Here is a 24,653-nt window from a genome sequence, read left to right as displayed (position 1 = left end):
CAGCGCCCTACGTGGCGGGGGGCCGGCCTCCGGACAGCTCTCCTCATGCTGCACTGACTTTGCTCATGCACCCAGCGCTTTTCTCCAGAGCCCGCCCCCGCCCCTCGTGGGGTCAGGGCTTCTCCTCCGGCCTACGCCGAGGCGCCAGGGAGCACGGCTCGCCCGCTCCCGACTCTGGGACACAAGCAAGGGCGGGCCGGGCCGAGCGGGGCGCGCGGGGGGCGGCGCAGCAGCGCATGCAAAGGCCGACAGCCACAGGCCCCCACAGGCCCCCACAGGCCCCGGCGCTCAGCACGCTCCTAGACATGCGGGGGACGGCCCGCGGCGGGGGAGGCAGGGAAGAAAGGGGGCGCTCGGTAGGGGGCAACGCGGCGGCACCTACTTCTCCACGGCCTGAGCGGCCTCCTCAAAGAGCCCCTCCTGGCAGTACATCTTGAGGGCCAGGTCGAACTCCTGGATCTGCTCGAAGCAGCGGAAGGCGTCCTTGTAGCACTGGCTCCGCTTGTAGAAGTAGGCCGCGTCCTTGATCTGGGGGAGGGGCGGGGGGGGTGAGCCACGGTGGGCCCGAGCCTCCCCTCCCAGCGGGGCTCTTCCCGAAGCGGGGCTCCCACCCTGGGCCGCTCCTCTGCGCAGACAGCGCCCCCTGCTGGGGGCCCTCCGGGCGCCGCCCCTACCTTTCCTAATTTCTCACAGAGGAGGCCGGACAGCTGGAACTCCCGGGCGTAGCCCAGGCACTTCAGGGACAGCTTGGGCTCCCCGCACTCCAGGTACGTCTTGGCCAGCTCCAGGTACTCCATCTGCTTCTCCCTGGGGCGGCGGGAGGAGGGCCAGGAGGTGAGGGGGGCGGGCTGGCCCCGCCCCTGCCCCCCCTTCCGCTCTCCCCCATGTCCCCGCCCCGCTCCCATATTCCCCGCCCCCAGGCCCCGCCCACACCCCTCCCACTCTCCCCCATGTCCCCGCCCCGCTCCCATATTCCCCGCCCCCAGTCCCCTGCCCCGCCCCCCACTTCCACTCCTCTCCCCATTCCCAGGCCCCCCACGGCCCCCCACGCCCCGCCCCCTCACTTGGGGCTGACTTTCTTGGACTTCACATTGAGGACGGCGTCATGGGCCAGGGCCAGCTTCTCCTTGTCAAAGGCGGCCCCTTTCTGGTAACACTTGGCGGCCACCTGAGGACAGGGCAGGGCCCGCGGGCGGGAGGAAGGTGTCCAGCGGGGGGCGCCAGCCTGCCCGCGGCTCGTGGTCGGGGTGCCCTCCCCCCAGGGCTCTCTGCCCACTGGAGCAGCCCAGCCTGGCCACCTCCGGGCTCCGCCCTTGGGGAGGCTGGGAAAGGCGCCAGGAGGGGCTGCTCTGGGGGACAGGGGTGTGAGGCACAAATCAAGGCCGGGGGCCCAGGGGCGACCCTCAGCCTCCGCCGCGCCCGGGGCTCAATGCCGGCACAGCATAAAGGGGCCAAAGCAGCCGCTCCCGCAGCGACCGGAGGCCCTGGCCCGGGTCAGGCAGACCCGAGTTCAAATTCAGCCTGTGGGACCCCTGGCAAGGCGTTTTAATCTCTGTCCCAGCACACAGAAGGTACTCTGTAAATGCTTCCCTTCCTGGCCTAACTTCCCCAAAGGGTGACCTGCCCAAGCTTGTTCCCGTTGGTGTACACGGCCCTCACACCGCTCTACTCTCCTCCGAGCCGCGCTGGGGCCCACTGGCCAAGCCCGGTCCGGCTCCTGCCAGCCAGCCGCCGGGGGCGTGAGGCACTCAGCAAGTGCCAAATAAATGCTAGTTATCACTACTGGGAATGGACGAATGAATGAAGTGAATGAACGAGTGCCTGGCACACAGCAAGTGCCAAATAAATGCTAGTTATCCCTACTGGGAATGGACGAATGAATGAAGTGAATGAACGAGTGCCTGGCACACAGCAAGTGCCAAATAAATGCTAGTTATCACTACTGGGAATGGACGAATGAATGAAGTGAATGAACGAGTGCCTGGCACACAGCAAGTGCCAAATAAATGCTAGTTATCACTACTGGGAATGGATGAATGAAGTGAATGAACGAGTGCCTGGCACACAGCAAGTGCCAAATAAATGCTAGTTATCACTACTGGGAATGGACGAATGAAGTGAATGAACGAGTGCCTGGCACACAGCAAGTGCCAAATAAATGCTAGTTATCACTACTGGGAATGGACGAATGAAGTGAATGAACGAGTGCCTGGCACACAGCAAGTGCCAAATAAATGCTAGTTATCAGTACTGGGAATGGACGAATGAATGAAGTGAATGAACGAGTGCCTGGCACACAGCAAGTGCCAAATAAATGCTAGTTATCACTACTGGGAATGGACGAATGAATGAAGTGAATGAACGAGTGCCTGGCACACAGCAAGTGCCAAATAAATGCTAGTTATCAGTACTGGGAATGGACGAATGAATGAAGTGAATGAACGAGTGCCTGGCACACAGCAAGTGCCAAATAAATGCTAGTTATCACTACTGGGAATGGACGAATGAATGAAGTGAATGAACGAGTGCCTGGCACACAGCAAGTGCCAAATAAATGCTAGTTATCAGTACTGGGAATGGACGAATGAATGAAGTGAATGAACGAGTGCCTGGCACACAGCAAGTGCCAAATAAATGCTAGTTATCACTACTGGGAATGGATGAATGAAGTGAATGAACGAGTGCCTGGCACACAGCAAGTGCCAAATAAATGCTAGTTATCACTACTAGGAATGAATGAGTGCCGGCACACAGGAAGCGCCACATAAACACGCATCACCGTGAAGAACGAGCCAATGAGTGAGTGTGCAAGAGAACGAGGGAGGCCGTGGTCCCCGACAAGCTCCGTCTGAGGGCTAGATGTCGCCGTTACGACGAGCAAGCGGCCGGACGAGTCCGCGGGGCAGCGAACACCCAGCGCCCGCGAGCGCGCGTAAACGTTAGCCTCCGCCGCGGCGGCCGAGGGGGGGAGTGGATTGGTCTTGTACGCAGTAAGCGCCACGTGAGCGTTAGTGTCACCGCTACAGACGAGCGAGGGTGAAGGAATCGGTGTGCCAGGGGACGAGTGAGTGTCCGGCACCGGGAAGCTGAGCTGTTGTTATTAAAAATGGACGACCCAATGGGTGTGCCGGGGAACAGGTGGACGGGTGCCCGTGAGTGTCACGTTGTTACTACTGATCGAGGAGCGTGCGAGGGAAGGGCTGCACACAGCAAGGGCCACATAAAGAGAAGCTATTACCAGCACAGACGAATGAATGGGTGGGGGGGTGAGGGACGATGGACAAGTGCCTGGTACACAGAAAGCGCCACATAAATGTTAGTTATAACAATCACTACAAATGAATGGATGAGCGCCTGGCACAAATAAGCGCCACATAAAGGGGGGTCATCGGCACAAATGAGTGAATGACTCAGTGGGTGTGTGAGGGAAAGACTGCATCCCTGGCACACAGAAGGCGCCACCTAAGTGCTGCCGTCGCTCCTAGAGCCGAGCGCCCGGGCCCCCAACCCACCTTCCAGCACTGGTGCTTGGCGTAGTAGTCCCCCTGTACGATCCACTCCTCGGGGGTCGAGGTCTTCACGAACATGCTGTCGTCAAAGTCTGCGCAGAAGCCGAGGGCCCCGAGTGCATCTGACGCCTGCTGGCACCTGCCACCTGTGCCCGTGCCCACTACCCATGCCCACATCCATGCCTACCATCCTGTGCCTCTGCCCACCACCCTGTGCCCACGCCCACCTCCCCTGCCTGTAACCACCACTCCATACCCAGGCCATGCCCACCACCCTATGCTCACAGGCCTGCCTGCCACCCCATACCCATGCCCACCATCCCATGTCCATACCTGCCACCTTGTGCCCATGCCCACCACCCCGTGCCCCCGGCCTGGGCAGAGCCTCACCTTTGTTCTCGTCAGTCTTGACCACCTGCACCAGGTCCCCTCCTGATGAAGTACCTGAAGGCGGGCGCGCGCTTGTCCCTGTTCTCATCGAAGATCCAGAGGTTGACGCGGGCGCGCGTGATGGCCGTGTACAGCTGCTTCAGCTCCCCGTTGAGAAGCTGCGAGGCGAGGCGGGCGCGGCCGCGGGTGAGGCTCACGGACACCCGCCCGCCCCGAGACGGAGAGCCGGCACTGACACAACTCGATTGCGACCCAAGGCGGGTGGGAAGACCCCGTTCCGAGCCCCAGTCTCCCCTCTCCTTTCAGGCCTCCCGAGTCAAAGGGCTGAGGGCTGGGAAAGGCCCCGGCGGGCCCGGGGGCGGGGCCACCCACCTTGTAGGCCTCCACGTTGAGCAGCTGGGGCCGGCCGGGAGACTCGTGCGCCCGCTCCAAGGACACCTCCAGCAGGGGCCTGTGCTCCTCGGTGCGGCTCTCGGCCGAGGGCGTGAACGAGGAGATGATCTTCCACTCTTTGTAGGCCTGGGGGAGGCAGGCGGCGGTCAGCCGGGCGCCGGCCCCTCCACGCCCGCGGCCACACCGAGGCCCCCGCTGCGGCCGCTGGCAGGGGGACAGAGAGGCCCCCCAAGATGGCAGTGGGCCGGCAGTGGACTTAGGGGGCGATACTTCTGGCAGAGCAGGTGATCCCCAGGCACCCCCAGCAGCCAGCCTTGAGTGCAGGGCCAGGAGGGGTCGGAGACTGGGGACACGGAGCATCCCCCAAAGACCGATGGGCAATGGCTGGGGACAGACTCCCCGGGGGGCTCCCCCTGCAATGAGCAGGGCCGGAGACACCCCTGGGGAATGGTGGGCCCCTATGGGGCGCTGCCCCCCTCCCAGCTGCCCCAGATCAGCTACCAAGCTCGTTCCCCACAGCCTGTTGGGAGGAGGGGGCAGCAGGAAGGGCCCCCAGCCCCACCACACGTCAGGTCCCCCAGCTCTCGCAGCGGGGGGGGCCACGACTCGAGACAAAGGGCTTCACCGCAGGCTCAGTCGCTGGGCCGTGTCAAAGGAGGGCTGCGCCCCCCCACCCCCCAGCGCCCACGCGGTACCTCCGAGTCCGTGAAGAAGTTGTACAAGAGGACGTCGTCAAACTCCAGCCCCTTGGCCTCATAGATGGTCAGCACCAGCGCCAGGCCCAGCTCCTCCGGGATCTTCTCTTTGGCCACCTCGTTGGCCACTAGGATCACCTGCAGGGCGGCCGGAAGGGGGTCAGCCCCGGGGGGGGTGCCGGGAGGAGGCCCTGGCCTGGGCCAGCAGCAGCCACTGGAGGAGAGGCAGCCCCGGGGGGGCACAGGAAGCCCCGTCTATGCCCTGGGCCACCTGCTGTCACCGAGCCCCCCTGCGTCCCGCCCCCTCCGTCCCTGGAGGCCGCGGCCCCTCCCGAGCCGGGGCTCCCATCCACCTGGTGGGCTCCAAACTCGATGGGCTGCGTCTTGCGCTTGTTGCCGCGGAGCAAGATGGCCAGGTCGCTGACGCTGCAGGACTCCAGCACGGTGGGCTTGGGCCCGTCGAACAGGCCGGCGTCGCGCGGCAGCCGGTCAAAGGACTCGGGGAAGTAGTGCTGCAGCAGGTCGACCACGCCCGAGGCCAGGTTGAGGATCCCTGGGTCAGAGGGGACCGGAGCGACGGCGGTCAGGCCGCCTGGACGGCGGGAGCGGGGTCCGAGAGCCGCGGGGTCCAAGAGCCCCGGGGCCGCCCGCCCAGCACAGCTGCCCTCCCCCCACCATGGGAGAAGGTGCCCCCAGGCTCATCACGGCCTTCACAGCCCCGCTTTAAAGGCCTCTAAGAGCTGAGTGTGATTGTGAGATTGTGTGTGCGCACGCGTGACAGAACAGAGCATGAGTGTGCTCTCTCCCAATGCCCTCCATCCTCTGCCCCGTGCCCCCCGCCCCGTGCCCTCTGCCCCGTGCCCCCTGCCCCCCGCCCCGTGCCCTCTGCCCCGTGCCCCTGCCCTCCGCCCCGTGCCCCTCTGCCCCGTGCCCCGTGCCCCCCGCCCCGTGCCCCTCTGCCCCTGTGCCCCCCACCCCGTGCCCTCTGCCCCGTGCCCCCCGCCCCGTGCCCCCCACCCCGTGCCCCCCGCCCCGTGCCCCTCTGCCCCGTGCCCCCTGCCCCCTGCCCCCCGCCCCATGCCCTCCACCCCTGTGGCCCCCGCCCCGTGGCCCCCGCCCCGTGCCCCCCGCCCCGTGCCCCCCGCCCCGTGCCCCCCCGCCCCGTGCCCCTCTGCCCCGTGCCCCCTGCCCCCTGCCCCATGCCCTCCACCCCCGTGGCCCCCGCCCCATGCCCCCCGCCCCCTGCCCCCCGCCCCGTGCCCTCTGCCCCGTGCCCCTGCCCTCCGCCCCGTGCCCCTCTGCCCCGTGCCCCGTGCCCCCCGCCCCGTGCCCCTCTGCCCCTGTGCCCCCCACCCCGTGCCCTCTGCCCCGTGCCCCCCGCCCCGTGCCCCCCACCCCGTGCCCCCCGCCCCGTGCCCCTCTGCCCCGTGCCCCCTGCCCCCTGCCCCCCGCCCCATGCCCTCCACCCCTGTGGCCCCCGCCCCGTGGCCCCCGCCCCGTGCCCCCCGCCCCGTGCCCCCCGCCCCGTGCCCCCCGCCCCGTGCCCCTCTGCCCCGTGCCCCCTGCCCCCTGCCCCATGCCCTCCACCCCCGTGGCCCCCGCCCCATGCCCCCCGCCCCGTGCCCCCCGCCCCGTGCCCTCCGCCCCCGTGGCCCACCCACCTGAGTGGGAGCGGTAGTTCTGGTAGAGCTGGTAGATGCGCTTGGGCTTGCGCACGGGGCAGCGCTTCTGGTCGGCGCAGCTCTTGCTGGCGTAGTGGAAGAGCGAGCGCAGGTCGCTGAAGCGGAAGGCCACGCCCTTCATGATGCTCTGGGCCGTGTCCCCCGTGAGGAACATGGCGTTGGGGTCGTTGATGCAGCGCATGAGCAGCGTGAGCTCGGGCCTGCGTGAAGTCCTGGATCTCGTCGCCGTAGAGCTCGTGGATGGACCAGGGCAGCGCGCGCAGCTTGGAGAGCCGCTGCGACAGGTTGTAGAGCACGTCCTCCTCGTCGAAGTAGCCCTTCTGCGAGCGGATGCGCTGGTAGAGGCAGAAGAGCGCGTAGATCTCGCCGCGGTCCTCCTTGAAGTTGGGCGAGCGCTTGCGGCCCAGCTTCTGGTAGGCCTCCTGGGTCAGGCGGCCCTGCGGGCAGCTCAGCGCCTCGAAGGAGCCCTTCAGGAAGGACTTGATCTCCTTCCAGACCAGCGCCGGGTTGTACGGCGTCTTGCCCTTCACCATCTTGGACCACATCTCGTTGGCGAAGACCTCGTAGGTCACGAAGACGCGCGGGTCGCTCTCGGGGCCGCGCGGCTCGGCGGCCTTGTCCTCCTCGCCGTAGTCGGCCTCGGCCTCGCCCGCCTCCTCCTCCTCCTGCCAGTTGGGGATGGCGGCCTCCTCGTGCGTGGACCAGCCCAGGATGTGGCGCTTGAGGCTGCCGTCCTCGTTGCGCAGGAAGAAGGGGTTGGGCATGGAGGCGTCGAGCAGCAGCAGCAGCTGCCGCGAGGTCACGAAGAGCGGGAAGCTCTCGTCGCGCACGTCCTGCAGCCGGTGCACGCTGGGCTCCAGGGGCCGGAAGTGGCTCGTGGCCTTGCTCGACTTGGTCAGCTCCACGAAGTTCCTCTGAACCTCCTGGCACAGCACGTGGTTCTTGGTGACGAACACCTGCCGCAGGTGCTCCAGCTGCCCGGCCTCGGCCGCCTCCGGCTCCCCGCCGCCCCCGCGTCCGGCCCGGGCCCCCTCTCCGGGCCCCTCGGCGGCCCCGGCCCCCTCCTCCCCGTCGTCCCCCGTCGTCCCCGTCGTCCCCGGCTCCTCGGCCTCCTCCTCCTCCTCCTCGTCCTCGGGCTCCTCCCCGTCCCCCTCCCCCGGGCCGTCCTCCTCGGCGGCGGCGGCCCGGCCCGGCCGCTGGTGCCAGGCGTGCTTGGCCAGCAGCGGGCTGCCGGCGCGCTCGGCCTTGTCCCAGTAGGAGTGGAAGCGCTTCCAGAGGCGGTAGAGGCAGCAGGTGGTCTTGCCGGTGCCGCTGCGGCCGATGAGGATGATGGGCTCGGGCGGGCGCGGGTTGAGGTCGATGACGGCGTACTCCAGCTCGCCCACGCGGAAGGGGTACTCGGCGGGTGCCGTGGCATCGCTGATGATGTTGAGCGCCATGCTGGTGCTGAAGCTGTGGAACTTCATGATGTTGTACTCGGTGGCCACGGCGCTGGCGGGCGGGAAGTACTCGGGCAGCGCGCGCTCGCGGCCGCGCGCCTCGGCCGCCTCCGTGTCCTCCACGTAGCAGCGCGGGATGCGCTTCTGGATCTTGAGGCCCGAGGAGAGCTGGCCCGTGTGGATGCCCTTCAGCTTCTTGCGCAGGATGCACGAGAGGCCGCGGTTGTAGGCGGCGCAGATGGCGCGGATGGCGTCGTTGAGCTTGCAGTGGTCCAGGACCACGTCCCAGATGCGGATGATCTCGGTGTAGACGCCGCCGGTGCGCTGGGGGGGCGGGGCGGTGCGCGCAGCCGCGATGATCCTCTCGGGGTCCTCGCTGCAGCGCGGGGAGAAGTCGATGGCCAGCTCCCAGAGCATGCGGGCGCCCTTGTCCAGCTTGGCCTCGTACAGCTGGATGTCTCCGCGCAGGTGGCGCAGCCGCTTCTGCAGGCCCTGCGTCCACTCGCCGTTGCCCAGGTGCTGGATGGCCAGCACGATCTTCTTCTTCAGCACCCGCGTCACCGCCTTGCTGGCCAGCTTCTTCAGCATCTCCGACGTGCACTCGATCTCCCACGTCATGTTGTCGAAGTCCTGCAGCGGGGCCTCCAGCTCCGGCCCCGCCGCCGCCGCCGCCGCCTCCTCCTCCTCCCCCTCCCCGTCCTCCTCCCGCTCCTCCTCCGCCGCCTCCCCGGGGGCCGCCGGGGGCTCCGGCCGCGCCGCCGCACGCGCCTCCTCCGCGGCCGGTCCCGGCGGGGGCGGGGGCGGCGGCGGGGGCGGCTTCTCCCCGGGGCCCTCGCCGTCGCCGGGCGTCGCGGTCTCCTGGGGGTCGGCCTCCTCGGGGGCGGCGGGGCCCGGCTTGGGGGAGGCGGGCGCCTCCTCGGGGCCCGGGGGCCCCAGCTCCAGCTGCTGGATCAGGGCCACGATGGCCTGCACCAGGCCGTCCCGGGGCGTGAAGGGCTTGGGGCCCTCGGCCCGCGCGGGCCGGGGAGCCGCGGCCCCGCTCCCAGCAGTCGGGGGCCCGCTCGCCGGGGGCCCCCGGGGCCGCGTCCCCCGGCGGGAGGCGGACGACGGAGCCCGGCGGGGCGGCGGGAGGGCCGCGGTGCTGCTGCGCGGGGCCCGCGGCGGGCGGCTTGAGCGGGCGCGGCGGGTGCGGCGAGACGGGCTCCGGGCGGGCGCGGCGCCGGTGCTCGGTCACGGCCTTGTTCCAGGTCAGCAGCAGCGTGTCGTTCTTCTTGATGCGGTGCCGCACGTCCTTGCCCTCCTTGTTCTTCAGGTTGAAGTTGATGTCGAAGCGCGCCAGCAGGTCCATGACCCTCCTGACGCGCCGCAGCATCCCCTTCTGGAAGATGATGTGCATCACCGTGTTGCCGTTGGCGTCCTGCGCGTTGGGGCTCAGGAAGTGGAAGTCGGCCGGGCTCGAGCTGTACAGGTCCAGCAGGTGGCTCAGGAACGTGAAGCCGATGTCCGCTGCGGACCCACGAGGGGGGCGTCAGCCAGGCCCTGGGGGGCGGGGGGGGCGGGGGGAGGGGGGGGCGGGAGGCAGGCCTGGGCTCGGGAGGGGCCAGGGGGGCGCAGAATGGGGCTCGGGAGGGGCCAGGGGGGGCGCAGAATGGGGCTCGGGAGGGGCCAGGGGGGCGCAGAATGGGGCTCGGGAGGGGCCAGGGGGGCGCAGAATGGGGCTCAGGAGGGGCCTGGGGGGCACAGAATGGGGCTCGGGAGGGTCCAGGGGGGCGCAGAATGGGGCTCGGGAGGGGCCTGGGGGGCACAGAATGGGGCTCGGGAGGGTCCAGGGGGGTGCAGAATGGGGCTCGGGAGGGGCCTGGGGGGCACAGAATGGGGCTTGGGAGGGTCCAGGGGGGCGCAGAATGGGGCTCGGGAGGGGCCAGGGTGGGCTAAGCTGCCCATCACCCAGCGGCAGACGGGCCCGGGGCGGGCCCGGGAGAGCCGCCCTCCGGGAGCGCCCGCCGTACCTCGCTTATCCAAGTAGATGAAGAGGGCCACGTGGAGGGGCATGTCCCCCTCGGTGAGGGTCATGCCCCGGGGGTCGGCGCCCTTGGTCAGCAGCAGGAAGGCCAGCTGGTAGTCCCCTCTTTTCAGACACATGGTGAGCGGCCGCTCGCGGTCTTGGTTCCTGTTGAGCCCCTCGAGGGGCGCTGGACAACAGAAAGACCCCGGTTGCCGGCCCCTTCCTTGGGTGTGGGGGGGGGCTGGGGGTGGTCTCCTGGGGAGGTGGGCCCTCGGTGGGGGGGGGGCCCGGCCGGGGGAGGGGAGCGGCGGGGGCCCGGCCCTCACCCCCGCAGTCGATCAGGCAGGCCAGCAGGTAGATGCGGCGCCGGTCCCAGTGGCTGAGGTGCTGGATCACGGAGCGGATGTCCAGGTCGGAGAAGTTGCAGTTCTTGATGAGGCCGTCCGCCACGGACGACTCGTCGTTGGCCTTGCCCGTCAGCAGCAGGCAGCACCTCGTGCCACTTCTGCTTCTCCAGCAGCAGGCGCACGAAGGCGCTGGCGACGCGTGGTTGAACTCGCACACGACGTGGGGTGGGAGCACTGCAGGGAGGGCGAGGAGTGAGCGTGCTCCGAGCGGCCGGAAGGGGCCGCCCCCTCCCCCCTCCGCCCCCCCCAGGCCCCCCTCCCCCCCTCCCCCCCCAGCCCCCCTCCTCCTCCTCTCTCCGGCCCCCCCCTCCCCCCTCCGGCCCCCCCTCCCCCCTCCCCTCTCCCCTCCCCCCTCCACCCCCCCCCAGCCCCCCCCCCAGCCCCCTCCCCCTCTCCCCCCCTCCGGCCTCCCCCCCAGCCCCCCTCCCCCCTCCCCCCCCCTCCCCCTCACCCTGGATGGTGGAGAGCAGGCGCAGGAACCTCTGCACCACCTCGTGCTTGAGCAGCCCCTTCTGCTGCGAGCGGTTCTCGGTGCACAGGTACTCGATGAAGGGCTCCAGGATGTCCAGGAACGCGTGGCTCTCGCGCAGGGAGGCGTCGCTGGCGGCCGGCCCTGTAATACACCGGGGACATCGCGGGTTTCCCGCGCCTGCCAGGGCGAGGAGGGGACAGGATCAATGCCCGGCCCCCGCCCCCCCCGGAGAGCCCGGCGGAGTCCGGTCAATTCCGGTCCCCGAGAGGCAGGGGGCGTCCTGGGGGGGAGGGGCGCGCTCCTGCTGGGCGGCTTCCAGCCTCACTACCGCGAGCACCCGCGGCCTCCCCTCCGAGTGTCCCCCAGGAGAGGCAGGGGGGCGCCCTCGCGCTGGGGGGAGGGGTTCCCCCGCCCTGCATTTCCCTCCTAAGAGGCGCACTGGGGGGGGCCCCTCACTGACTCCAGCCCCCTCCCCTGCCCCCCCCAGACGCAGCAGCGCACTCACAGCGGGTCTCCATGCCTCCGCCTCCAGAGGGAGCGGCCCCCGCCCGGGCCCTCCGGCAGGGCCAAGGCCGGTCCTCGGCGGGAGCTCCGACGCTGCCCCGGCCCCAGCCGCACACTGAGCTCTGCCCCACATGGCCGCACTGCGCCCCCTACGGCGGCCCCGGGCAGAGCAGCCGGGAAGCCCCGCCCCCTGGGCGGAGCCGCCCGCGTTCCCGGGCAGAGAGGCTGGGAGGAGGCGGCGGGGGCGGGGCCTCCAGGGCCTGTCCGTCTCCCCTCGGGAGCCGCCCTCACCCTGGAAGCTTCCACACCCCGCCTTCTCACCTCCCCCCCCCCAGGGTCACCCTAGGTCACTCCCAGGGCGGCGCCCCCCACAAAGGACCCCTCCCTCTGGCACACTTCTCCATCCCTCCAAATGCCCGACCACCGACTGTCCCCCAGCCCCCCCTCCGCTCTCGGCCCCTGGGGAGCCGCCCCCAGCCCCCGTTCTGTGTGAGGGGGCAGAGAGCCAGGGCGCCCTCTGACCCTGACTGGGCCCTCCCCACAATCCTGCGCTGCGGGCACCACTCCCCTCCCCTCCCCCTCACTCCCCTCCCCCTCACACCCGTCCTCCCTCCCTCCTCCTCTAGACTGCCCCCTCCCACTCTTTCCCCCTCCACTACCAGGCCCTTTGTGCCCCCAGGATGGCGCCACCCCCCCACACGGCCCGCTCGCCCCTGGCTCCCGCTCTGGCTCCTGGGCTCACTCAGCCGGCCCGGCCTCTCCCCGGGGCGCGCCCCCCCACCTCTGCCGGACCCCCCCACCCACTCCTGAGGGGCCCCCAACCTTGTCTCAGAGCATTCCGCCCAGCCCCCCCCAGTCACTCCCACTCTGTCCTTAACCGGAGCTTTGGGAGGCACCCCCCCAGGGAGGCCCCCCCCCCCACAGAATGGATGAAACACTGGACCCCCCCCACAAAGGAAAAAGAAAGCTCTTGTTCGGACAAAAAGGGCCCGATTCTGGGGAGAGGCGCTGCAAGGTTCGGATCAGAGCAGAACAAGGGCCCCCGATGTGCGAGAGAGGCCGGAGCCCGACGGCCTCGGCGCCCCGCCCATGGGACCCTCCAAGCCCATCCAGAGCTGGGGGGCCGGGGACACAGGCGGGAGGGAGGGGACCCCGGCAATGGGTGCCCGCCTGGGGGAAGGGGCGCCACGACCTGGCCCGGGGACCACAAAAGGGGGACGTCACGGGCCGGAGGAAATGTTGCCAGCAAGTCTGTGCCCAGCGGGCACTGGGGCACAGCCGGAGAGGGCCCGCCACGAGTGCCAAATGCGGAGGAACGGGGCACCCAGGACTGAAAGAACTGACCGCGCGGGCCCGGGAGGGGCTCAGACCGAAGGGCGAAGGCCAAGGCCGAGACCCCGGAGGCCCGACCGGCCCAAGTGTGAATGACAGCTCTCGGACACATCTGCACGGCCAGGCGGACCTTTCTGAGGAAGCCCACAAGCGCTGGTTCTGGGCCAGGCCCGGGCTTCCAAGGGTCAGGGCGCGGGCACAGCAAAGGAGGGAGGAGGGATGGATCACAAGAACAGGGAGTGCCCCCCCAACGGCACTCTGGGCGCGGAATATGATGGGGGTCTTGGGGTGGGGAGAGCCGCCCCCCTCCCCTGGGGAGGGCTGAGGAGCCACCAATGGAGGCCGCCATTTTTGTGTCGTTTGCTGACTTTTTCTTATTTATTTTCCCTTTGTGATCTGACCTTTATTTAAAAAAAGAAAAAGCAGCAGGAGTGATGGAGGGGAGAGGCCGGGGTGGGCTTATGGTGAGTCCTGGCCAAGCGGCGGCCACGGGGAGAAGGGTCGCGCTCAGCTGTGGGCCAGAGCAGGGGCCGGAGCGGGGGGTCCAGAACGGGGGAACCCCAGAGCAGGGGGCCCGAGCGGGGGTCTGGAATTGGGGGGGGCCAGAGCAGGGGGCCCGAGCGGGGGTCTGGAATTGGGGGGGCCAGAGCAGGGGCCGGAGCGGGGGGTCCAGAACGGGGGAACCCCAGAGCAGGGGGCCCGAGCGGGGGTCTGGAATTGGGGGGGGCCAGAGCAGGGGCCGGAGCGGGGGGTCCAGAACGGGGGAACCCCAGAGCAGGGGGCCCAAGCGGGGGTCTGGAATTGGGGGGGCCAGAGCAGGGGCCGGAGCAGGGGGTCTGGAATTGGGGGGGCCAGAGCAGGGGCCGGAGTGGGGGTCTGGAATTGGGGGGACCAGAGCAGGGGCCGGAGCAGGGGGTCCAGAACGGGGGAACCCCAGAGCAGGGGCCGGAGCAGGGGGTCCAGAACGGGGGAACCCCAGAGCAGGGGCCGGAGCGGGGGGTCCAGAACGGGGGAACCCCAGAGCAGGGGCCGGAGCGGGGGTCTGGAATTGGGGGGGGGCCAGAGCAGGGGCCGGAGCGGGGGTCTGGAATTGGGGGGGCCAGAGCAGGGGCTGGAGCGGGGGGTCCAGAACAGGGGAACCCCAGAGCAGGGGGCCGGAGCGGGGGTCTGGAATTGGGGGGGGCCAGAGCAGGGGCCGGAGTGGGGGGTCCAGAACGGGGGAACCCCAGAGCAGGGGCCGGAGTGGGGGTCTGGAATTGGGGGGGGGCCAGAGCAGGGGCCGGAGCGGGGGGTCTGGAATTGGGGGGGGCCGGAGCGCCCACGCGCACGTACCTGGAGCGCCCTTGGCGCAGCCCCGCTTGCGGCCGTCCAAGAAGGAGTTGATCTTGTCGACGGCCTTGAAGTTCTTGTTGCGCTTGAGGATGTCGATGGCGCAGCGCGCCTGCTTGTCCACGATGGTGGGGTCTATGCCCAAGCACAGCAGCATCTGCACGTCTTCGGTCTGGCCTGCGGGCGGGGGGCACCGTTACCGCCGATGCCGCGGGGGGGGCTGCTCGGGGACCCCCCATCACCCCAGGAAGGCGGCCCCGCACCCCCAGCCAAAGCCCCACCAACCCCTGCGCCAATCTGCCCCCCCCCCCCCCGGGCAACAGCGAGAGAGGGCCGGCTGGCCGGGCAATGCCATTGCCTAGCAACCATCTCGGAGACTTTGAGAAACGTCTCATTTCCCTTACTCTGAGAGAAAAGCAGGGGGAGGCGCTGACCCGCCCTCGGGCCCAGAGGGACGCTCGGCCCACCCTGCCCGGCCCCCAGAGGTGGCTCCGCAGCCAGACCCGCCCCTCCCCGGCTCCGCTGCCCACCCTGCCCCTCGGCCAGCATGGTGCCCCGGCATCAGCAAGCCCTGCTCTGACCCCTGCGGGAGGAGGCTCCCCCCTGGTGGCTGGAGGTCAGAGCCCGAGGAGCCCTGGGCCCTGCCCTCTGTGGTCAGAGCGCCCTTAGTGTAAAGCTGCCAGAGGGGCCTGCAGGGGCCCAACCTCTCCCGGTCCAGAGCTGAGGCTGCTGGGGGCACCAGGAAGCGTGGGCAGAGGCAGGCCGGCCCTTCCGGGCAGGTTCTTGGCCAGAGGAGGCGCCCCCCGGGCGAGCTCTGGGAGCAGCCCCGGCCTTGAGCAGGGCGGTCGGTGCCCACTGACGTGGCACGAGGGCAGCCCGGCCAGGGCCCAGTGTGCACCATCAGCCCCGGCTCCCGAGCCCGCCCCCGAGGATGGCGGCCCCCCCCGCCGGAGGAGATGGCCGGGCTGCCTCGGGGGGTGCCAGATGGAGGAGGCCCCCGGGGAGCTCGTGGCTGACCCTGCGCCGCCCCCGCAGACGAGGGCCCCGGCCCTTCCCAGCCCGTGCTGTTCTGAAGCCCATCCCGGCGGGCCCGCTCGGCTCCTTACGTCGGCCCAGGTAGCCGGCACAGTGGGAGGCCACGATGTGCAGCACGGTGCAGCCGTCGGCGTCCGTCTGGTTGATGTCTGCTCTCAGCTCGGGCTTCTGGTCCATCAGCCACCGGAACAGGTGGTTCTCCTCTGAATTCAAGAACAGCCCCGTGGCCCCTCTGCCTGGAGCTCGGACCCGGGCCGGGCGGGGGGCCACGGACCAGGGACGGGGGGGCCTGCCGGATCCCCGCCGGGCAGGAGGAGGGACACTAGGGGTGGAGTTCAGGGCTCCTGACCCCCAGACCCCCCATCTTACACAGGGACACACTCACAGACACAGAGCCTGTACCTCGGGGGGTGTTCCCCCAGGGCCGACCCAGGGGAGCGGGGGGTGTCAGGTGGCCCAGGGCCCAGGCTGGGGGGGTCCCGGGGGCACTCACTGGCTTGGATGCAGAGCTTCATGATGGCGTGCAGCGGGTAGGGCCCGATGCTCTTCACACTGGCCCCCAGCGAGATCAGCCACTGCACCAGCTTGGGCATCTGCTCCATCTTCTCGTAGTGCCCGAAGAGGACGTATTTCTGGGGACGGAGAAGGCCCGGCCTGTCTCGCGCCCCCGGGGACTCCCGCCCTCCGCGCTCACGGGCGGCCGGGGGAGGGGGCGAGGGAGAGCCAGGGAGAGCCCCCCAGACGCAGCGCCCATACCTCAAAGAGACCCTTCAGGGACAGGTCGGGCGCCCTCAGGCCCCGAGGCAGCTTGTCTTTCTTAGTGGACAGCAGGAGGAAGGACTGGGGGGGGCAGAGAAGAGCTGGTGAGGGGGGGAGGGGGATGCCTCCAGTACCGGGGACCAGAACACAGACCGCCCTCCACCCACTGCTGCCGTCTACACCAGCCCTCTCCCCGCTGCCAGACCCCCAGCCCGGGGCCCCCTCGTCAGCCCGAGACCCCGTGGGAACTACGTCCACGTTCAGAAAAGCAGACGGGCTGAGAGAAGGAACAAGCTCATGGTCCACAAGCCTGGGTGGCCTCCCATGGTGCCCACCATGCCCACCACATCCACACTGTGCCACCAAACCCATCGTACACTCCGTGCCCACCAGGCCCTGCACCACTCACATGCCACAGCCCCTTCCTGGCCAGCTTCTCGATGACCGCCTGCCAAACGCTCACGTCGAAGCCGACGCTGAAGATCTTTTCAAAGAAGGGCAGGAAGCTGCGCAAGATGATGTGCTCCCCTGGGGGGTGAGAGGGCAGCGTCCCGTGGTGCGCCGGAGGGCCGGGCCCAGGGGTCCAGAGGCCCGCGTCCTGGGGCTTACGGTTAAAGCCACAGGGAGTCTGGAGGAGGCCATGGGCGGGGGGCAGGCCAGGCCCTGTGTGAGCCGGGGCTGGAGCATCTGGGGCCCGGGGGACAGGGCTGGCACCCAGGAGGAGGTCTGCTTCCCCAGCTGGGGCAGACGATCTGGGGAGAGGCTCCTGCTCAGGCCCGGGCTGCACTGGACAATCTCCACGGGCTCGCCGGGACCACAGCCGCACTGGGCTCCCAGGCCCACGGGCACACCGGGCCCGCGGGCACATCTGGCTCCCTCCCTCCCCACTCTGGCTGCACCTCGGGGACTCGGGGCGGTCCGAGCCTGCAAGGTCAGGGGGCCCTAAGGGCAGGTCATCAATGGGCAGGGGCAGACCCGCTCCAGCAGGAGGCAGCACCCCGAGGCAGGCCTGGGCCAACGCACAGGGTCTCTGATACCATCAGAGCTAACCCCGCTCCTTAGCTTTCTCCTTCCGAGCATCCCTTTAACACGGAAGGCTCCCGCCGCCCGCCCGGGGTCACTGCTGGCCCGCCGGCCACACCGGGGCCGGGGAGGGAACCCGCGCGTCCCCCCGGCAGCAGGGCCCGTGGGGAGTCATTAAACACCCACACTCCTGGTGGTGACCCCCCGCCGAGCCACAGGTCCAGGCTCGGGCCCCGCTCACCACTGATGGTGGTGAAGATGCCCACGATGAGGTCGGAGATCTGCACTTGGTCCGGGGAGGTCTGCAGGACGCGCAGGCCCTCCAGGAACATCTGGGCTGCCTCGTAGGGCTGCAGCAGCTGCAGGAGCGAGTAGCCGGCTCGGTAGTAGCCCTGGAGCAGAGAGGGGACAGAGGGCAGTCACTGGGACCCGACCCGGCCCGGGGAGGAGGAGGACGGGGAGCGAGGGAGGCCCGGGCAGCCTCATGCAGCCTTAGGGAAGGTTTGGGGAAGGACCAGGCAGCCTCCTGCTGCCTTGCATGCAAGGACTGTGGCCCATGTTCAAGAGGCAGAGCTAGGCCGTCCTGCCCATGTCTCTGGCAGGAGACAGACGTCCAGCCCCAGGGGGCGAGGCAAGCAGAGGGCAGGGCAGGCAGACGAGCGTGCCCAGAGAGACCCAGAAGCCTCTGGCCCAGAGAGATCCAGGGAGCTCTGGGCCCAGAGATACCTGAGGGGCTCCAAGCCTAGAGAGAGACCAGGGGGACTCCAGGCCCAGAGAAAACAAAGGGGGCTCTGGGCCCAGAGAAAACAAAGGGGGCTCTGGGCCCAGAGAAAACAAAGGGGGCTCTGGGCCCAGAGAGAATGAAGGGGGCTCCGGGCCCAGAGAGACCCAGAAGGTTCAGGCCCAGAGAGACTAGGGCAAGATTCCAGGCCCAGACAGACCAGGGGAGATTCCAAGCCTAGAAAGAATGAGAAGGGCTCCAGGCCCAGAGGGACCCAAGGGGCTCCGGGTCCAGAGAGAACAAGGGGGACTCCGGGCCCAGAGAGAATGAAGGGGGCTCCGGGCCCAGAAAGACCTGAGAGGCTCCAAGCCTAGAGAGACCGGGGTGGGCTCTGGGCCCAGAGAGACCTGAAGGGCTCCAGGCCCAGAAAGACCCAGAAGGTTCTGGCCCAGAGAGACTCTTGGGGGGGGGCATTCCAGGCCCAGAGACCCAAAGGGCTCCAGGCCCAGAGAGACCCAGACGGCTCTGGCCTAGAGAGACACTCGGGGCTCCAGGCCCAGGGAGACCCAGACGGCTCCGGCCTAGAGAGACACTCAGGGGGCTCCAGGCCCAGGGAGACCTGAGGGGCTCCAAGCCCAAAGAGAATGAGGGAGGGCTCCAGGCCCAGAGATACCTCGAGGCTCTAAGCCCAGAGAGACCGGGGTGAGGGTCTGAGCCCACCTTTCCCACCAGCAGCCTCTGAATGGATGCAGAAGGATGGGAGGTGGTGAACAGAAGGAGCCGGTTCTTCCAAGCACACCCAGGAGCGCACCCAGAGGGCACCCAGGGGCCCGTGCCCTTGGCAGAGCAGAGGGACAGCAGAGCAGAGAAAGTTCAGAGGCCGAGGAGGCCTGAGAGGCCCATGCCCTGGTCCAAGCTGAAGGACAGGTCCAGGGCAGGGGCAAGAGACGGGGCCTAGGCCCAAAGAGGAGGCGCCTAGGGGGCAAGGCATCGAAGGATGCCCAGAATTCCGACAGGCCACTAGCTAGAAGGCAGAGAAAAGTCTGGCGGACATGGGGCCAGAGCACAGGCAAGGGGGCAAAGGGACCAGAGTGTCGAGCGAGAAGGACCAGGGAAGGGCTTGGGCCAAAGCAAGACTGGCGGGCCCCGAATGCCGAGCTCAGACCAGCGGGCCCAAGGAGCAAGGGAGAGCTCCAGTGCACAGCGGGGATGGGCAGAAGGCATTCCACCCACCGAGAGAGGGCCAGGACCTGGGCCGGGGGAAAGGGGTGCAATCGGCTCGGGAGGGGAGCAGGTCCTGCGTGAGCTTGCTCCACGTGGGCGGCCCCGCCATCCTGGGGGAAGCTCAGCCGCAGCCGCGAGCTCTCGAGACTAATCCCTGAGCCGGAGCGGAGGCCAGGGAGCGGACGGGCCAACTTCTCCTCCAGGAGGGTCCAAAAGGAAGACCCGGGCCCCTCGTAGGGGGAGAAGCACCCACCTGAGAATCCCAGACTCCCAAGCCCCAGAGAGAAGCTCGGTGAGAAACGAGGGCCGGGGCGCTTCCCGGGAAGCGTCCTCGGATCCGGAAGGGCACAGGCCACAGGCGGACCTTCCTGCCCTCAGCCCAGCCTCTGAGAGGCTCAGTGGGCTGCGTGCCTCCCCTCCCTACCCCCACCCCCCTGCAGCCTCGGTCAGGCTTCTGATGACCACTTTCACCTGGATGACACCCAAGTGACTCTGCAGCTCAACCTCACCTAAGAGAAGAAGAGAAGAGACGCTCTCCCCCAGGGCCCCCACAGCACTGGGTGGCCCAAAGAATGCACGCAAGAAAGAGCGCAAGAGCGCAAGAAAGAGCCCAGAAACGCCCACACACCAGGCCGATGGCCCCTTCGCTCCCGAGCTCAGATCGACCGTGAAGGGTCGCGTGGCCGCCAAGCGTCCCAAAGGAGCCGCCACCCACGAGCGCGCCCGGGCCGGCGCCGGACAGGGTCCCGGCTCCGGTCCCTGTCCCGATCCCGCCCAAAGGCCTGACCGGCCGCGGGAAGGCGCCCGCCAAAGGCGGAAGAAGCGCGAGCTCGCTAGGAGCTCACGGGGCCACGGGAGCAGGAGCAAGCCGAGAAGCCCGGCCAGGCCGGAGCGCCCCAGATGGCGGGGCGGGGGCGGGGGCCATGCTCTGCTCCCATGTCTACACGTGCACGTTTCCTTACTTAGCCAGAATTTTTTCTCTTGTCCTCCAGACAATGGCCATGGCCTTAGGGAGCCTGTTCAAAGCACAAAGAGAGTCCGATGAGAAGCCTGGCCGGCGGCGGGCGGACGCGGGCAGCGGCGCGGGCGGGGCGGCGCATTACCTTCACATAGGACGGGTCCCACTGCAGGCTCTCTTTGGCCGCGTAGAAGGCCTCGTTCCATTTGCCCAGGTTGTAGAACGCGTTGGACTTGTTGCAGAGAAGCACGGCCAGGTCTCTCGGGGGGACCCTGCGGGAAGAACACGGGGCCCGCCCTGAGCGCCCGGCCCGGCCGGCTGCTGCCGAGGCGGGGAGCCGGAGCGCCCGCGGGCCCGTGGCGGAGGGGACGCGGCGGACGCCCTTCCGGCCCCAAGCGCCCACGGGACTGTCTCCTTAGCATGGGAGGGGGTCCGGTCTGCTCCTCTCACTGGAGCAGCTTAAAAAGGCCGCAAGGGCGCCCCGAGACTCCAAGCTCCAGCTGCGGGCCCCAGGAAAAGACAGCGCGGCTCTCCCCAGTCCTGGGAAGGTTCTAGGAAGGGCTTTCTGGAGTGCGGAACCCACAGCAGGTCACTTGTTGTCTTAGGGTATGATGGGGGGTGAAAATGGGGGAAAACCCTAAAACATGAACGCTGCAAACTGCCTTTGAAATGTAGGTTTGGGGAAAATAAAATATATGGAGAAAAAACAAAATGAGGTCCCTGCCCCAGCAACCAGCCACGCCCAGCGGGCCCGTCCTCTCCAAAGGGCCGGAAAATCACCATGTTTGAAGAGCACTTTTGTGTTTAAAATGGATGCGTGGCTCCTGGAGGCTGATCCCCCTCCACCTAACAGATCCCCCCCCACCACAGGAAAAAGCGCTCCCCACCGACGCGAACATGGCTCCTCGTCCCCAACAGGGACAAGGGGTGGCTCATGGAGAGCCGGCCAGAGGCCGGGCGAAGCCCGAAACACCCACGCCTCCCCCGAGGCCGATGGCCAAGGGGTCCGGACCGTCCCAACAGCGCGATGCCGCGGAGGAGCCCCCACGCCCCTCAGCCCGGCCCGAGCAGCGCCCCTGCACTCACCAGTGGTACAAGTGGAGCAGCACCTGGACGGCCTCGTCGTACTTTCTAATGGCCAAGGAGAAGTTCCCACTCTTAAAAATCTGGTTTCCAGACTCTTTCAGATACTCCGCATAGGTCGCGGGGTCCATTCTGTGCCAGCAGAGAAACAGACGGCGTCAGACTTCAGCCGCGGAGGGTGCCATGAGCAAAGCCTGGCCGGCGTCCGCAGGAGCCGGCACCCGCACGGCGGCAATGGCGGCACGGCCTCCACTCCCTGCGGCCTCCACTCCCCCGCTCCACCAGAGTGCTCGGGCCGGTGTCTACAGACAGCCCCGGGAGGGTGGGGGGTGAGAAGGCTGACTCGCCTGGACCCGCCCGGCTGGCAGCGTCTGGGACCGGCCTTCAGCCCAGGCTTCCCGACCCAAAGGTGGCTCCATGCTCGCGGCCTCCTTTGGCGGCATTTGAGGCTCACTGGAGGAGGGATGCCGCCTCCCTCAGGAAGCAAGGGCCAGGCTCCGGCCTGGAAGCCCGGAGTGCTGGACAAACGCACCCAGTGAGTGACGGAGTACTTGGGGGTCCACTTTGGGGGCTGGGGAAGGGCGGGCCCCACAGTGCCTGTGCACTCCCATCCTCGGGCCCAGAAAGAGGCTTAGGCCGACTCCCGAGGAGCTTCCCATTAGCAGTGTACACAAAGCCCCTACTCTTGCTTAAGCAGCTAGCGGCCCCCCAGGGGCCCGGGCAGGGGTCCTCGGGCAGCGACGTCTGCGAGCAGCCGGAGGACCACCTAAGTCCTTTTATCTGGGCAAGCGTGGGGGACTAGCTTTGCGTGCACTCTGGAAATAGAAAGCCAGCACCACGATTTGTCTAGAGTTCCTTCCACATGACCTCTGACAGCAGCAAGAGCGCCCCGGCTCACAGACTGGGGGCGTCCGCCCAAACTTCCTCCAGGAACCCACCAAGCGCACCCCCATGACAGACCCACCCAACAGGCCTGGCCCCGTGAGCACGAGGGCCCCCGGGACGGCCCCAGCCCCGGTACCCGCTCCAGGAGGCGGGCCACGGAGGCCTGGGCCGACTTGAGGCCTGTGGAAGAAGGGTGAGCAGGGCGACCACCCCCGCCTGTAGCTCCTTGGAAAAAGCAGCACCAGGGTCCAACAAAGGCCTCTCAAACACAGATGGAAGCGGGGGGGGGGGGGAGCAGGGGGGAAGGAGGGGGGGGCGGCACATGGTAGGGGATGCAAGCAGCTAAACCGGAAACCAGTTACCGCTTGGGACCGAGCAGCCTTCCACATGGCCAGTGGCCCGAGAGAACCTGACCGGCTTCTAACGCTGTCTGTGGGGGCTCGGGGAAGCTACAGAGAGCCAGAGGGCGGCCCGGGGGGGAGCCAGGGTCAGACCGCCACCTCACGCCACGGGCTGCCCAAGTTCGCTGCCTGAAGTAACAAATGAGGCGCGACCGGGTCCGAGCGGATCACTAACGGAGCTGGGAGAGCTCACCGAGGAAGCGGGGAATAGCCGGGGGGACGGGCCGAAAACGCCGGCCCCAAATCAACACAGCGAGACCGGAAAATCCCTGATACCACTTATCCCAAGAAGGGTCTCCTGTTCAAGGTACGGTCAAAGTTAGCTAGAACCCAGGAGACCAGAGCTCTCCCTGAGGACAGCCCATGTTCTCCGAGGGGAGGCCACGGACAAGAGAAGGAAACTGAGGTCTGGGGAAAGGAGGCCCCCAGGCCTGCCCTTCCTGGGGATCCCCGAGGGCCCACCCTCAGGCCACACCAAAGCCCCCAGACTTGGCTCAGCAAAGTAGAGGGCCTCAGACCTGGTCGCCCAGCCAGGAAGGATCCAGCACTCCCGGGCTTACCCTATCCACCGCACCACCCGGCCTCTGCAGGGCTCCAGAGCGTGCAACCCACAGTACAAGGGAACACAAAACGTGCCCTGGGGCCTGCCCCCAAAGCCGGAAAGGCTCCTAAGCACCAGGCTGAGCAAGCTGGCAACACTGGCACAATCCGAATCAAGATTGGGGGGAAGGGACAAAGGGAGAGAGAAAAAAGGAGAAGTGAGAGGAAGGAGAGAAAGGGGAGGGATGAGGAAAAAGGGAGGGGAGGGGGGAAAAAGAGAGAAAGGAAGAGAAGAGGAAGAAAAGGGATGAAGTGGAAGGAAAGGGGAAGAGGAGGAAGAAAAAGGGAGGGGAGAAAGAAAAGAGGAGGAAAGTAAGGAAGGAGAAAGGAGAAGAGAGGAGGAAAGAAGGGGGAAGAAGTGGAAGGAAAGGAGAAGAGGAGGAAGAAAAAGGAAGGGGAGAAAGAAAAGAGGAAAGAAAGGAAGGAGAAAGGGGAAGAGGACGAAGAAAAGGGAGGGGAAAAAGGAGAAAAAGAGGAAGGAAAGGAGGAAGAAAGGGGAAGAAAGGAGGAAGGAAGAGGGAAGAAAGGGGAAAAGGAAGAAGAAAAAGGGAGGGGAGAAAGGAGAAAAGAGGAGGAAAGAAAGGAAGGAGAAAGGAGAAGAGAGGAGGAAGAAAAAGGAAAGAGAAGGAAGAAAAGGGGAAGAGAAGGAAGAAAGAGGGAAAGGAAGAAAAAAGAAAGGGGAAAGAAGAAAGATGAGAAGCAGAAGGGGGAAGAGACAAGAAAAGAGAGTAGAGAGAAGAAAGAAAGATGAATGGGAGAAAAGGAAGAAAGGGGGAAGAGGAGGAGGGGGATAAGGGAAAAGAGGGAGAGAAGGGGAAAAGGAAGGAAGAGCAGGGGAGGAAGAAAGGAGAAGTAGAGGAGGAGGAGGAGGGGAAGTAGAAAGGGGACTCGGGATAAAAGAGGGAGGGAGGGAGGGCAGGCTTCCTTCCATGCGCCTCCTCCCCCTTGGCCTCCTGGTGACCTCTGGCTCTGGCCAAGGCCTTCACCCAGTCTGGCTACATTGTATCCCTGCTGTTTCAGCCCCTCAGAGAACCTCCAGAGGACTACCCTCCACCCATCCTTCCCCCCCCCATGACTCAGGTTCCTTCCCCCAGCTCAATGCTCTGGAAGCCCCTTCCTGTAACGAGCTGTAGTCTCCAGAAGCTGCTGGATCGCTCTCTGGGAAGAGATCTGCTGTGTCTTCTACTCAAATCTCTCCGACAGATTCTTCTTCCTGTAATGAACCGTTGTCTCCAGGCAGTTGCTGTTAACTCTTGTCCAAAGAAGTGACTTCCCTTCCTGCAGAGAGCCCCGTCAAGCCTGATGCAATTCAAAGTCCTCCTCTTTCTCTGAGAGTCCTCTCTTTTATTCTCCCAGAGAATGGGCGTGGGATAATGCAAGGGCTTCTGGGAAGAACCACCCCAGCCAATGAGCTTGCCCCCTCTATCAAGTCAACCTGAGTTCTCACCTTGTAATTGTCCAGAAAACCTGAGTTCTCACTTAATAATCCTAACATCTCCCCCTTTCTTTTGATTTAGAACATAGGACAGTCATGACCTTGAAACATAAATCCATCAATATGGGAAGTATTACAGATAATTACATAAATTACATAAGCATATAGTAACATAGTAACATAACACATGCTAGAAGTATATAACATAATTGAAAATTTATAAATGTCCATAAGTCCATTGTCCATTAGTCTCATCTTGTGTGAGGAAGTCCAATGATTCCTGCTGGTTTTAAAGTTCTTTAACAGTCTTCTTATTATCCATGCTCTTTCAGTGTCAGATGTTTCTTAGATCTTCTCCTTTATTTTGAGGCC

At 66.8% G+C, this 24,653-nt stretch overlaps 1 protein-coding gene across 1 annotated transcript in view; it reads right to left on the bottom strand.

Moving 5' to 3' along the window:
* Positions 1-24,653, bottom strand: part of TRANK1 (tetratricopeptide repeat and ankyrin repeat containing 1) — a 58,648-nt gene that overhangs the window by 10,443 nt on the left and 23,552 nt on the right. Inside the window, 25 exon segments of the mRNA XM_074284589.1 lie at positions 383-528; positions 675-807; positions 1,065-1,168; positions 3,513-3,601; positions 3,900-3,936; positions 3,938-4,057; positions 4,272-4,418; positions 4,988-5,125; positions 5,341-5,540; positions 6,649-6,865; positions 6,867-9,131; positions 9,133-9,614; positions 10,118-10,300; positions 10,440-10,599; positions 10,601-10,659; positions 10,662-10,694; positions 10,972-11,133; positions 14,161-14,334; positions 15,264-15,395; positions 15,686-15,824; positions 15,949-16,032; positions 16,361-16,479; positions 17,216-17,366; positions 20,023-20,149; positions 20,964-21,092. Coding sequence (XP_074140690.1) covers positions 383-528; positions 675-807; positions 1,065-1,168; positions 3,513-3,601; positions 3,900-3,936; positions 3,938-4,057; positions 4,272-4,418; positions 4,988-5,125; positions 5,341-5,540; positions 6,649-6,865; positions 6,867-9,131; positions 9,133-9,614; positions 10,118-10,300; positions 10,440-10,599; positions 10,601-10,659; positions 10,662-10,694; positions 10,972-11,133; positions 14,161-14,334; positions 15,264-15,395; positions 15,686-15,824; positions 15,949-16,032; positions 16,361-16,479; positions 17,216-17,366; positions 20,023-20,149; positions 20,964-21,092 — 5,730 coding nt within the window.

Source organism: Sminthopsis crassicaudata, chromosome 1 (genome assembly GCF_048593235.1).
Source record: "Sminthopsis crassicaudata isolate SCR6 chromosome 1, ASM4859323v1, whole genome shotgun sequence".
Classification (NCBI taxonomy): domain Eukaryota; kingdom Metazoa; phylum Chordata; class Mammalia; order Dasyuromorphia; family Dasyuridae; genus Sminthopsis; species Sminthopsis crassicaudata.
This window is presented reverse-complemented; position numbering and strand designations above follow the sequence as displayed.